Source organism: Myodes glareolus, chromosome 9, assembly GCF_982192425.1.
Source record: "Myodes glareolus chromosome 9, mMyoGla1.1, whole genome shotgun sequence".
NCBI classification, from domain to species: Eukaryota; Metazoa; Chordata; class Mammalia; order Rodentia; family Cricetidae; genus Myodes; species Myodes glareolus.
Window position 1 is genome coordinate 29,455,245 of NC_142034.1, and position 14,605 is coordinate 29,469,849.

Consider the following 14,605-nt stretch of genomic DNA (forward strand, 5'->3'; position numbering starts at 1 on the left):
AGGGAGTCCTTCTCCTGACCATGCTGCTGTTAAAACTGACTTCATACTGTGCAGGTTGAATTAACTCTTGTTCAAGGTGGGAAATTTTGCAACTATTATTTTTTTATAGAATATTCAGTTTTGCCAACAATTGTTTGTTAAAACTGTAGTCTTTTATTTCAGTACATGCTTTTGACAATTCTGTCAAAAATTAGGTGTACATAGCTGTTTTTATTTATCTCTAGACATTGTATTACAACCCACTGTTCTACGCCTCTGTTTTGCTTCTGGTGTCATGCTGTCTTTATCAGTGGGGATCTGCAGTAGGGTTTGAGGGAAAATGATGTGATGCCTGCCACAGGTTTGCTCTTTCTGCTTCAAATGGCTTCGCCTATCCAGGATCCTTTGTGTTTCTGCATGAAATTTAGAGTTGTTTTGTATAGTTCCATGAAGATCGTCATTGGGATTTTTATGGTGATTGCATTGATTCTGTAGATGGCTTTTAGTGCAGATGAATGGCAGATAAAAGCATAGTGCATATACTCAAGGAAAAATGAAATTTGCCAGAAAATGGATTTGATTGCAAAACATACGAAGCAAGGTAACTCAGGCTCAGAAAGACACAAGCGTTTGTTCTCTTTCACACTGGATCCTAGCCTCTAAACTGTTCAATATGCATGTCCAGGTGAGAGTAACTTGGCTAAATCCCAGGAAACTAGAAAAGGGTTCATGAAACTTAACATAAAGAGGACTCCAGTGGGGACATGGGAGGTGATAAGGACAATGGAACAAAGTAGAAAGGCGAAATACGACAGTGAAATGGGTCCAGTATGGAAAGGGAGCAAGGGGATGAGATGGAATTTAGATGCATTGCCGGCAACAGAAAGGAACTAAAACCCCACATGGAAAGATAATACTTTGTGAGCTAATCTTTAAAAACTGCAGAGAAGGGAAAAGATCTGACACTTGGCAAGAACTAGAGACCCACTTCTGTCTAGTGAGGGAGATGAGAACTGGCAGAATAATTTGCGCATGGCACGTAAAACTCATCAGTCACCACAGGCCTTACAATGGGTTGCTGAGGAGAAAGAAAGCCTCCAGTCCCAGCCATTATCACACAACTGTGACGTCGCAAGCCAGTCTAGATAGAGAAAGCGAAGTCGACTTACTCATATTGTTGAATGTCCAAGTCAGGATTAGATACTTGATGCATAGAAGCTAGTGTTGCACAATTTGCCTCTTTGAGAATGTTATAGAATGCTGGATTACAGAATACGAAACATTGTCCAGCCATGCTTTTGTAAAAGAAGTAAGATTTCTGGCTGGAGGTTACAGTCTTGCTGACTTTGATTATCTTTCACCTGACATAAAGGCAAACCCATGGTTAAAGCATCCTGCTGAGTGCTCTGTAAACAATCACATTGTCACACAATGACTCAGTGGGCACTATTTACTATCAGGGCACCACAGTGCAGCTCAGTGAAGCTATGCCTTTGGCTTGTGGAGCCAACTAGGGCATGTCTTTCAAACGGGCTTTGCAAAAAGAGGGCTGATGGATTTTCATGTAACTGGAAAGCCAGGGTTTGGGGGCCACACCATGGTTATGAACCCATTAAACTTGATCTGCAGAAAGTAGCCACATTTATTCAGTGGTCATTAAACCCCCATAGCTCTACTTTGGGGGATTTAGTGAGGGGAAAGTTGCTGAGCCCATGAATGTATAATGCCACACCTAAAATATTTGACCTCAGAATAGATACGTCAAATATACTCCCATCAAGCAACACAGTTATTTTCTATAGTAACCACACAATCAACAGTCACAATAAAATAATCAACGCTCTTGATCTTTCCTCAGATCAATTTAAAAACAGATAGTTAAGGTATCATTCACAATAAGATATTCTGGATAGGAATGGAAAGTTACCAAAGAAAAATACACATTGCTTTGTGCTTTAAGAGAGAAGTACAATAGAGAATCGAACTAGTCAGATGGGATCACACCCTGAAATAATAAAAATATTCTCACTTTCTGTGTTTATAACTATCATAGTATTTTTGTTTAGCTCGAATCAAACCATTTAATTTCTGGAATATAGAAGACAAAAGATGTGGAAATGGAAGCTTCCTTTCAGCCAGCCACCATAGTAGATCCTTTAGGACTATGCTCTTGGAACAAACACAGGTAGCTGTGTCTCTATGTGTTAGAGACTGGTGACTGAGGGTTCCTCCAATTAGCTTCCAAAAACGAAACATGACCACTTAAGGAATAAGTAACAAAACATGCACTAATTCGAAGACTATACACATATTACTTGAACTCCGCAGGGTATACAGCAACTACTTAGAGTTTAGACTCAAAAAAGACTTTGAAGAGGAGATTTTTATTACTGGAGAGTTTAGAATCTCCAGCACCTAAGGATACCAAAATAGCAGTCAAACTTTAATCAGTCTTCATATTTTTACTCTATTTTGCACAGACAGTGAACAGCCCTACTGCCTATACCCAGAATGCACCACTCTTACTGTGCGTGTCTTGGCATACCAGAGTTATAGGTCCTAAAGCTCCAGAAGTATGCACATCTCAAGGAGTTGAGTAGTTAGAACCACTTGTATTAATCAGTCAGACATTGCCTTGTGACATCAGAAAAGTCGTATGTCTCAGAATAACAGGTGTAAAAGCCACTGTACTGGCTGCCTTTGTCATTGCTGTGACAAAACACCTGTTCAAAGTAGTGGAAGCAAGAGTTTATCATTTAAAGGACATGTTCGTCACAGCAGGAAAGGCTGAGTGCCAAGGTGCACGAAGCAAGTGGTCTCACTGCATCTACAGCCAGAAAGCAAAGAGCAATGAACACTGGTGCACAGCTGGCTTTCTCCTTTTTATTTGGTCTAGGACCCAAGACCACGAGTGGTAGTGCCCACATTTGGAGAGGATCTTTGAACCTCTCTGAACTCAGTCTAGAAACTGTTTCACAAACATGATCAGAGGTTTGACTCTCAGGCGATTCCTGATTTTGTCAAGATGACAATCAATATTAACCACCAGAACCACTACATAGGAGTACTCATTTAAAGCTAGGAAGGGATTTAAACAAACTAGCTAATGTAAGTACAGAGATGTCCACTGAAGTTGTATCTCTATATGCAATGTTCTGTCTTTAGAATGCATATTTTAGAAGCTCTCCTGAGTAGGGAGATGCATTAGTAACTCAATATGGTGGTAAAACTGAGCAAGACACTTCCATTTGTGTGCACGTTGCTAAGACTTAGATTTGAACTATGTCTACAAAGGCTCATGCATGGAAGCATTGATCCCCAAGCCAGTACTGGCATAGAGGGGTGATTGGATTATAAAGACACTAAGTTCATCAATAGATTAATTTATTGATAAATAGGATGGTGACTGGTAAACTCTTTTGTAAGAACTTGGTCAATGTAAATGTACTTTTGAAAGGTATACCGGTCCTTGGTTCTTTTATCTCTCCCTCTCTTCCTCCCCCCTCTTTCTTTCTCTAATTTTTGGCCACCATGAGATGAACAGCTCTTCCCCTCTCTCCTCCCCCCCTCTCTTTATCTACTCTCTGTTCCCCTCTCTTTCTCTTTTTCATCCCTCTCCATTCTCTCCCTCTTTCCCTCTCTTTTCCCCTCTTGCCCTCCCTCCTCTTTCTTTCCTCTGGTCACCATGAGGTGAACAGCAGCCTCCTTTGTTACAAGTTTTTAGTGCCATAAAGCTCTGCCCAGTCACAGACCTGAGGCAAGTTCAGGAGACCATGAAGCATAACCTTCTAAACCAGGACTCAAAATAGATCCTTTCAAAATTGTTACTGTATTTTGTCACAACAACGACAGTTGATTAAAGTCAGATGTTAATAATTCAAGGAATAGTTAGCTCCAACATTTCACTTTGCATCTTACAAAAACATCTGAAATACAACTCCCACTGTCTTTATTTTATATTTGAGTGACGTGAGGCTATGAGTGGGTTGGTGATCCCCAAATGTTAAGGAGTTGTTACTTGATATACTGGGACTTGGAGCTCAATTTAAGAATGCAATGCACTTTCTGTGATTCAGTTCTGAAGTGAGGTAATAACAGGGCCGGTCTTAGATGGGGTGATGAAAAGAAGTGCTTATGACTTGCAGGGAGGTTTCATCTGTTATTCAGTAGTAGTTCAGATCCCATTATGTTTCATACACCAGTCTTGCTCATTTTCACCTTGTCTACCTGGCAGATGCCTTCACATTTGAAAAATCCTGTCTCAGGAGAATTGTTCATCTATGAAACCTTCTCAAAGACAGAATTAGTTGTTTTTTCCTTTATGTGCCCAGTGGATCTCATCACACATACTGCCTGCCTCCCATCCCTTATCAGGCTAAATCATATATCTCTAAATCCGACTGTGAACTCCTGAGACCAGAAGCTGAGTTTTTCCAATTTGTATTCCTGGTGTCTAGAAAGGTGTGTGGCACGTAGCAGACTCACAGTACATCTTGAACAATAGACATCCAATTTCTGGGGAAAAAAACAAGACTGAAATTATTTGTGATTGAGACCCAGTCAAGGCAGCATCCCCTTTCCAGACAGGGAAGACAGTGCCCATTCAGTTCTTGCTTCCTCTTAGAGATGAGAGATCAGAAACTGAGACAATTACATCACCGACTCCACTTCCAAACGCCAATATATGCAAAATGCAAAATTACCGTGTAATGAAATCGATATTCGATTTCTTAGTGTTGCTAATACCTTCCAAGCTAATCATATATCATATCAGCAAACAGAAAATATTAACGATAGAATGAGTCTGTGGAAGTCATGTTGCTTAACGACCTAATTTTATATGTGAGAAAATCAAGATCCCTAGAGACAATCCCACTTGGGTTTCATGTCTGGTCAGTGGGAAAACCAAAGCAGTGAGGACTTTCTAACAGCCTTTGGCCTTCCTATGATCTAAAGGGGACGGATAGAAGAACAAACAGAGGAATCACCTTGGGTAGAGCGTACTTATATGCCTACCCACCCAGTCCATGCTCAGGAACATACGGTGGGTAAAACAAGAGTTCAGTTCTTACACCGACCACTTGCACAGATGTGTCATGCCTTTGACCAGACACTGCACCCTAGATTGTTCTTTCCTTTTGTTACTTCCAGATACTGTCCTGGAAAGAAAGTACAACACAATTCTCCTCTTAAACAGTAAACACCACAAATAGTTTTGCAGCAAGGAAGGATTTCCTGAAGCCCCGTGTCAGGAGGGGCTTTAGAGTAGTGCAGCTGGAGAGACACTGTAGCCCAACTCAAAGAGCCCAGTGCCACCCCTCACCTACTCTATCACCATGGGCAAACCTCTCATTTGTTGAATCTTTCTTTTCTGTGCATTAATGAGGATATGTGGATGAAGCACAAGCATGAAATGACCACGTACCACTAAGAGAATGCAATGGAAATGGAAGTCTACCTGTATGAAACTTTCCACCCCAAACTACAATTCCAGTTTATTCATGAGAAAACCATCAAACTCATACTGAAGAATGTTCTGTCAAGTAACTATGCAACACATGGCCAAACTAACAGTAAGGAACATTGAAGAAGCAGCGAGAGACTTTCATCGCCCAGATGGGACTAAGGAAGCATTATGGCTATTCAAAGGCATACTCCAAATTGGATAGGAAAGATATTTTGTTGAAATATTGGGAAATCTAAAACAACCCATAAATCGGTTGGAAGTTACATACTGAAGTTGGTGTCTATGTTGTGATAAAGGCAAAGCATATAGTAATGGAAGACATATAGGCTTCCTGGAAAGTCCCAGCATTATCTTCGTAACATTTTGTGAGCCAAAACTTTTCCAACATAAAAAATTTTTAAGATGACAATTATAGTGGTACTAAACAGTGTACCACTCTCTAGGCCTGCTTCTACCACTGCAAACTTAGTGTGAAATGTCACTTGTCTTATGTTGTCTTCTTATGGATTACCTTAGATGGCAAAAGAGATTTCAGGGGTATGATTAGATTAAGATTTTGTAATTCACAGATTATTCCAAGGTTATGTAGATGAACTAGATACAATCACAACTTTTATTTTAAAATTCCCTTTGACTTGTTTTGTAGTTCACCTAGTCTTGAACTCATAGTTACCCTGTCACAGTGTCCTCAGTGCTGGGGTTATAGGTACATGTCACCATGTCTAGCAAGCATTACTACATGAGAGACAAGACTTTCAGAATCTAAGAAGGAATATGAGAGCAGAGGCTAGGGCATTGTTATGGAAAAAGGGATGTAGGGGTCCAGAAGGTGGGAAATGCTATTGCTTTCCTTCTTCTACTACTTTACTTCTTCAGATAGTCTTTAGTAAAAGAAAAGAAAGCAATATCCTTTTCAAAGGATATTAATTCTCTGTTCAAGACATGAAGATGCTGTGTCAGAACAATGTCCTCTCCTTCATTTTCAAATGTCATGCTATGATCAATACAGGCTCTTTTTAATTTTGTTGTTTTTGATAAATTCATTTGACCATATCCACCTCAATTCTCCTTCAACTTCTTCTGTGTCCCCACAAATCCCCCTCTCAAATTCATAATTCTCTCTGTTCCTTTCTCTGCCTCTCTATCTGCTTTGTTTTTCGTTCACTACGTCCAATTAGCGTTGCCTGTATGTACATGCGTATAAGACTGAACATTGGTGGTGAGGGCAACTCATCAGGGGGCTCATTTTTGGAAAAAAATGATTGATTTGTCCTCCCTCAGAAACTGACAACTGCCTGCAACTGCTTGACTAAGGGTGGGATCTGTGAGTCCCTCCCCACCAATGCTGAGGTATTGGCTGGTGTGGTTTGTGCAGGTAGCTGTAGCCATTGAGAATTAATGGGTGCAACATCCCTGTAATTTCGGCAGGCACCAGTTTTTAGTAGTTCTCCAATATGGGTGGTCTCTCCACTGTTCACTATGCTGAGCATTTTAGAAGCAGGCTTTGTGGCCTCTGCACAAAGAAATGAGAACCACTGTGTTTGGTCAAATTCTAAGATGACCCAAGGATTCTTAATTTCAATAGTAAACAACTTTAGAATGAAAAGCATCTTTTTATCTGATGGAATTCCACCCTTCCCATTACTGTTCATGGTAAAAATGAAGAAAGTTTGCAGATATGAATAAACACTGTCTACCAATCGACTGTGAGTTATCCAAATGACCATTACTCTGAATGGGTCTGATCTTTAATGAAAGAGAACATAGAACTTCCCAAAGTCCCCAAGCAGAGATTTAAGGTGAGAGAAATACCTTCTTGATATCGTTGAAGCAATAGCCAATATGAAGAAGAAACCCTCCTGAGCCTAAGCCCTCAGCCCTAGAGAGGAAGCAAACTCTTCCAAGTCCATTAGGAGCACAGCATCAGACAAACATAAGTTAAAATGATGCTTTTGACAGAGTGATCATTGAGAACCCAGCTAAGTCATGTTCAGATTCTGACCCAGGGAATCTTGGAGACAGTAAATATGTGTTGATTACGGTAAGTGGGGATGGTTAACACAGCAACATCAACCACTGCGGGTTCTGTTTACTAAAGGAGAGATACTGGGTATTTATGATCCCCGAAGCATCCTAGATCAGCAAGAACCTTGTCTTCTTGTTTGTTTTCTTGCCTAGGATTGTTGGGGAGAGCTATTTGTATCACTGGTGTCAAGCCTGAGACTTTTTTTTTCTAAACAAAAGGAACAGGCCTTTGGCAAAACACAGCTAATTAGACTTCCGTATGCCACCACAGGTGGTTGGAGATAATTACATTCATCTAATAGTCTTGAGATTTAAAGACTACCCAGCAAGGAAATGCTGAAAAATAGTGTTCAGGGAGGGTTTACTGTCCAAGATGAGCCACTTGTACTTGACTTTAGAGAAAGCAGCATCGGATGCCATGGTGAGCTAATGAAGCTCCTTAGTTCCAGTCCTGATCATAAATATTAGCAGTTGTGGCAAGTTCTTCTGTTGATTGTTCTGACGGCCAAGGACTCAGCTTCAGGATATTGTGGTTATTTCCGTATCTTCAGGGAGAAGTAATGGCTCCTAACTCTTTCTCTGTCCTCCTGTTACTCCCAGAACCTCTATTCAAATATTAAGTATGGTCTATGAGCCTTTCCATGAGTCAGTGTCTGACCATACTCACCTGGCCTCTGTCACTTTGCACTCACCAGAATGACCTTTGCTCTGTTCCTCATGTATATCTTGCCCCTGCCTGCCATCACACAGACCTTACTACCTGGAACCCATCTCTGAGTCCATTTATTAGACTAGTGGGTAGTGTCCTGTCTAATCTCTGGTTCTAACTTGCTGTGGCTTTATAGGTAGGGACTCCCTGAATTTAGATGATTCCTACTAGACTTTAAAACAGTAGTTCTCAACCTCCTTAGTGCTGTAACCTACTAATACAGTTCTTGGTGTTGTGGTGACCCCCCAACCATAAAATTATTTGCTGCTACTTCGTAACTGTAATTTTTGCAACGGTTATGACTTGTAATGTAAATTTCTGATATGCAGGATATCTGATATGTGGCCGCCAAAAGGGTTGTGACCCACAGGTTGAGAAGTACGGCCCTAAAGCATGCAGTGTTGGGTCAGCAAGACAGCTTCTCAGGTAAAGTGCTTATTATGCAGGCCTAATGATCCCAATTTGATACCCACAACCTACAAAAAAGTGAAAGGCAAGAACTGGCTCCACACAATTGTTTGTTGACTTCAACACATGTCTAGTAACACACACATGCCTGTGTTCATGCTTCTTAGACACAAAATAAAATTGAGAATAACAATGATTTCCCTTTGCATGCATTGGAGTTCATACTGTTATCATTACCATCATCATCATCATCATCATCATCATCATTATCATTACTTCAAGGGCTGAGGATCATGTCTGTAGAATCAGGCCTTTCTTTTATCTTATTCTTTCTTTTGTGCTTGTTCTGACCCAAGTCAATTAAGCAGATATGCAGTGACTGTTGTAGGGAAGGCCTGTGCTATATCCTGATGGTGCAGGAGATAAGAAGAGAGGAGGACCCCTGTCTTTGAAATCTTCACTCTTTCTGTCTTAGTTCAAATCATTTCTTTTTACTTGAATTTTGCAATATTGTCAACCTCTTCCTTGTTTCTTCAGAGTCTTCGGCGTCTGGACTATCAACTGTTACATCACTTCATGATTAGACCCCTGTTGCTCTCTAGTGTAAATGCCCAGAGCTCCCCTTACTCTACTGAGCCATGCACCTTTCCAGGTTTCTAAGCCTTTGCCTATCTTGCTTTTCTTTCTGAAATTCCATTTCTCTTCCTCCCCTGTAGAGGGCTGCTGATCCTCAGGGCTGTGCCTCCCCTTCTGAGGGTTAGTAACTCCCAAAGACTTCTGAGAGGCGTCCTGGAAATATTGTACGATAGCAGCCATTTATCTGTCTTTCTCCCATTGCCTCCTGAGATTGAGGCCAGGGAAAGATCTTTAGAATTGTGTCTCAGGGCCAAATATAACTTTTTCTAGGGAGGTCAAAGGAGAGCATCCTGGGTCACTGTGCTGAGGGGCTTGGGTCTAGGCACCTGGGATGAGCCTCAGCAGCTCATAGAATCTAAGAGGGGTTTTCACCTTCTCCAGAGCTTCATAAGATTGAGAAAATACATAATCCATGGGTGTAATGCAGAGTGTTAGAAGGAAAGCAAGCACAGATCATTTTGTTTTAGGATTAAAAAGAGACTTCCCTTGCGAACCTTACCACACAAAGCACATATTGGGATGTCCAGGGGTTGCATATTATTTCTAACAAGTGACTCCCTTATATATTGCAAGCCCTAGAAGTTAAACATCATCACTTTATGCCATAACATTCCACAGCATACTGTCTCCTCCTAAGGGAAGATGCTCATTTTGTAACAAGTAGAACATGGATAGACAGTGTTTGGCACATACTCCAGAAGTGTGTTAAAGACATGTGTGTATTTACACTAAATTAAAAAATGTGTTTTATATATATGCGATATGTTTATAACACACATTTTTATTATTTAATAAATATAATTTAAATGGTACTAAACAAACTTTCTGCTAACTCCTCAACAGCATAATTAGCCTAATACTGTTTTTTTGTGTGAACATATATATGTTATTTATTTTGCTCTTGTTACTTAACAGTTTCACACATTTCTGCGATGAAATCTAGTCATTTCATCCCCACCTCCTCTCCTCGCCACTCCCCCTCTCACTGGAGTCCTTCTTTTCAACAAGTCCCTTGCGCACTGAACGTTTTAATCCTCTTTTCCTGTGTGGTTCACAGAGGGTGGGTGGGGGGTTACTGACTGGAATTGTGCAACTTATCTGTGGCCACTCCATTGAGGAAAGTAGCATCCTCTTCCCCCAACAACCTTTAACTGCCTATAGTTGGAGCCCAGAGACATATTGTGTGTGTGTGTGTGTGTGTGTGTGTGTTCTCCACCATCTCTCTCTCTCACACACACACACTGCACACAGCATAATAAGAAAACGGCTTAAATAATAAGAGTGATCTTCCTTTATTTCCATTCTGCTGTCTTCAGTGTGGCTTGTGGCTTTAGTACTCAAGCTTATTTGGCCGACTTCCTTTCACACTACAGCACGGACGGAACCAGTAATCATTTGTGTGTGTTGGTCAGTTGTCCAGAGAAAAGGAACTAATGAAATAAGGGAAGGAAGGATATGGGAGGACACAAGCATGCACGCACGTGCACACACACACACACTCACACATACAGGGGCAGTGTAGGGGAGAGGCAGGAAGACAAACAGACACCAGAGCATTTCTTATTAAATGTCTGGTAGCATGCTCTATGCTCTAATCGTTACATAAATTAGTCATTGCAGTGTTGCTGGCCAAAAGAAGAGAAGGAGGAGGAGGAAGAAGGGAGAATATTAAGTAGGAAAATTAAGAAGAGGAAGAAGAAGGAAATCACTACTGTTGTTGTAGATATTAGTTGTGTGGAGGGCGAGAACACATTTGGGCTTTGCTTGCAAAGCAGAGCCTGCTGAGGGGAGGTTAGTGAAAGGCCTATACTGAGCTGGTCAGCAAGAAATTCTGATAGATACCACACAGGCTAAATCAGGCCATTCTACACCATTATCAGCCTTGTGACTGAACTGGTTCTCTGGAGCCATGCCTTTCTGGTCTACCTAGCCCTTTAGACAGTGAGTTCAGTGTGAATAAGAGCTATGTGCCACCTCCTCTTCATTATTCCCAAACAAGGGGCTCTGCATCACGGAGGTGTTGCATAACCACCACCCAAACCGACCAAAGTAGGGCATTCTGGCACCAAATTAACCTTTCTCTTGCCAGTGCTGTGGCTTTGTGTGTTTCTCTCCAACACAAGTCCTCTAGCCACAACTTGTATGCATACCAGGCTGGAAATAAAGAAAAGTAAAACTCCTGAGTCAGCATCAAAGGAAAGATAAAAATTGATACCCAAGGTTGTCTCGAAAGCATAAAACTAGTCATACTAGAACTTTGGACATATATAAAGAGAATATTAAAAAAAACAAAACAAATAGTATAAGTCAGGCAAAATGCTACAGAACCATATGTTACCTAAGGGTTTGTCAATCACTGCAGGTGCTCTCTACAGAGGCATAAGAAGAAACAACGGACTCTCCTCAGTCGCTCTAATCCCATATTCACAGGTATACAGAATATAGTGGTTAATATAACTACTGCACTGTAATGAGTATAAAAACAGTTTCTCTTGACAAAATACATGTCTTTAAGTCTTTTATATCATAGAGATGGATCCCACCAGCTGTAAATATCAAGTGACAGGTATCTATGCCAACTTAAGAAGACATAGTGCATGCAACTTACACAACTGCTATTAGAAACCTGGCCACTTGTGGGTGAATTAAATTCAGTCTCTGTGCACTCTGGGCTACAGAACAATGTGCCATGTGCCGCGGCATATTTGTGAAGTTACAACCGTAGAGCGCTGAGGCTCACTAGCAGGCAGCTGGCTTTTTCCTGAGTCACCCACTCTCCTTTACCATGCATGTCTTCCTCCGAAGAACCAACCCCAGCAAGATTTATTGTTGTCCCACGACAGAAATGGTTAAAGGAATTTTGCAAGCTCCTTCTCTTTGCCCAGCTTATATGAAAAGCTCTACGGAAGCAATAGACAGGTAAAAAGACAGAGCAGTCAAGAATGAATGGATGACCTGGGACAGCACACATTTTACCTGTCCCCAAGTTTGGAACCCTCAGCCAGTTCTTTTGATCTTTTGTTCCGAGCACGAAGGGTGAGTGCGGACCACACATTGAAGCTCTGGAGAGCTGCCTTTCTGTCTCTCTCACATTTAGCAAGCTAAAAATACCAGGAGATATGTCGCCCTTCCATGTCTTTTTCCCTTTTAACTCTCATTCTTTCCTTTGCTTTCCTCCTTTTCTGATGTCTTGCAGGATAGTCTATGGTTTTTATGGTTAATACCAAGTTATTAATTCCACCTATTATGTTGAGAATAGGATCATTATGAGTAAGGGACGTGGTAGAGAAAGGACCCTCTGCTTTCCTTTTCAACTGAAGTCACAGTGTGCTTCTGGCTGTCGCCTGCCTTTGGTGCTCAGTTCACTGCCTGCATGCTGACAGCATCCACACATGACCTGTTATTTTTAGATGGTGCTTGGCTTGATCTGCTGAGTCTTCAGCATGGATTCTGATGCAGTGACATCAGTGACAGCATGTATCCCAGCAAGCTTCATTGCTGTGGTCAGTCTGTTCATGTTTCCTGTTTCATTAGTGTTAAGAACGGTCCTTCCTCTCTTGACCAAGGGCAGGCAGACAGTCTCTGCTCTCAGGTTTCTATTCTCCCTTTCTTTAGAGGAGGCTCCTATTGATGGAATAACCTGAGACTTACAGGCTTACACAGAAAAATAATGTGTCGCGTATAAGTTAGGGCTCACAAAACAAACCTTCTCTTAATGTACACAATACTCTTCTGGAGCTTTAGTTGTAAACTCTTCTGACTTTCACAATACATTTCAGGCCATGTAGCCAATGTGACATTGTAGAAATAACACTGATGTTCATCTAAATTCTGTTTTATAATTTACAAGTACAGAGAAGTATGAGATATGATTGATAAACTGATAAACGGGGTGTTGAGCATTTCCAACTCCTTAAAACTGTTTAAGGAACAAAATGAGCTGAAATAAATAGGTAAAAATATATGTGTGTTTACCTGGAACAAAGCTTCCCTGGACCACCTCCTTGTATGCCCACCAGCCTTCATGGATTTTTGGTGAATTCTGTTGAGCTAAAGGAGAAACAAACAAGAAGGTAGATTAAGATATAGCATAGGAACCGTGTTCTGGCTGTTAAATAAAAATAGTAAATAGCCATGAGATCACCTTTTACTACTCCAAAGCCAGAATCCTTAAGAATTCGCTCCCTTTTTTCTTTCAAATGTACCATTAGCATATAAATTTCTTGTCATAGATTTTTATAGCTATTTGGATATTTTAAAATTTTTATTTAAAAGAAGTTTCCAGATAATACAATTTGATGATATTCTTTCTTCTTCCCCAACTCCTCCCATATCCTCTACACCTCCCTACGCATCCAACTGGATGTTCTCTGTCTCTCAAAAATAAATATAAAAAATCAACAAGAAATATAATAACAGCAACAAAAATTCCCCAAACACAGTATGGTTCCTAAAGCAGCACACTCAGATGAAGAAGATGACATCCCCCAAAACAGAGGAGGACTTGTCTTTTTAGGTCAAGGGTACAGGAGGTCTAGGACCTCCAGACAAGCTCATAAGGTATTTAGATATTTTATGGCAGTAAAGACACAGTGATTATGTATTAGCTTATTTACCTGTTAGCTTCTTTACTTCTACACACAGACACACACAGAAACACACCACTTGTTGGACTCACATGCATACAAATCTCAAAGAGTGTGTAAAACTGTGTCCTTGTTTGTTTAGACTCTATTTATATTTTAGTTCTCAGCTATGCTGAAGACGACTCAGGAGATGCAACCAAACTTGCAATCTGTTTTGACTAAACCAAACATTAAACCTTTATTTATTATGTTAGTTTTGTTCAACCTCCCTTTTCTTAATCCTATCTTGGAGATGCACCATTTTGTGTTTCAGAGGGTGGACACAGGATGTCAGGCTTGAAAACAAGGCTTTGCGTAGACAAGGGACTTGCTAAATCCCCCTGCATTCCAGATGCACTTGTAATGTTCTTCTGTGCCTATGAGACTGGAACATTGCAGCTAGTGACACCATGGTTGAAAGGTAGCTGTTGACACACGACAAATAAAAGAGAAGTCCAACCTGAAACTGAGAGTGGAGCTTGAGACTTTGGGGACATACAGAAGAGTGACAAAGAACTGCTTGGAAGGTCGGGAATGTCATCAGCTACAAGTGGCTCAGCATGAGTCTAGGGAGTAGATGCAGCAACAGGCACCAGATTTTTAGGCCCTCTGGATTCCTATGTGTTGTATAGTCCAGATGTTTGCATTGCACTTGAAGTTCCTGAAGGCATGGCCAGCTCCAGAAAACAGATGGAGAAATCTCTGAGTGGATGGACAAAGACCACCCGTCTGGGCCAGAAAAGATGCGTTAGAATT

The 14,605-nt window shown here is 40.9% G+C and overlaps 1 protein-coding gene across 3 annotated transcripts in view; it reads right to left on the reverse strand.

Moving 5' to 3' along the window:
- The window catches only part of Ca10 (carbonic anhydrase 10 (inactive)), a 512,317-nt gene that overhangs the window by 406,798 nt on the left and 90,914 nt on the right, over nucleotides 1-14,605 (reverse strand). For all 3 annotated transcript variants that reach the window (XM_085695654.2, XM_048446895.3, XM_048446896.3), the window contains exon 3: nucleotides 13,200-13,274. In XM_085695654.2, coding sequence (XP_085551780.1) covers nucleotides 13,200-13,274 — 75 coding nt within the window. The remainder of the gene's footprint in view (nucleotides 1-13,199; nucleotides 13,275-14,605) is intronic.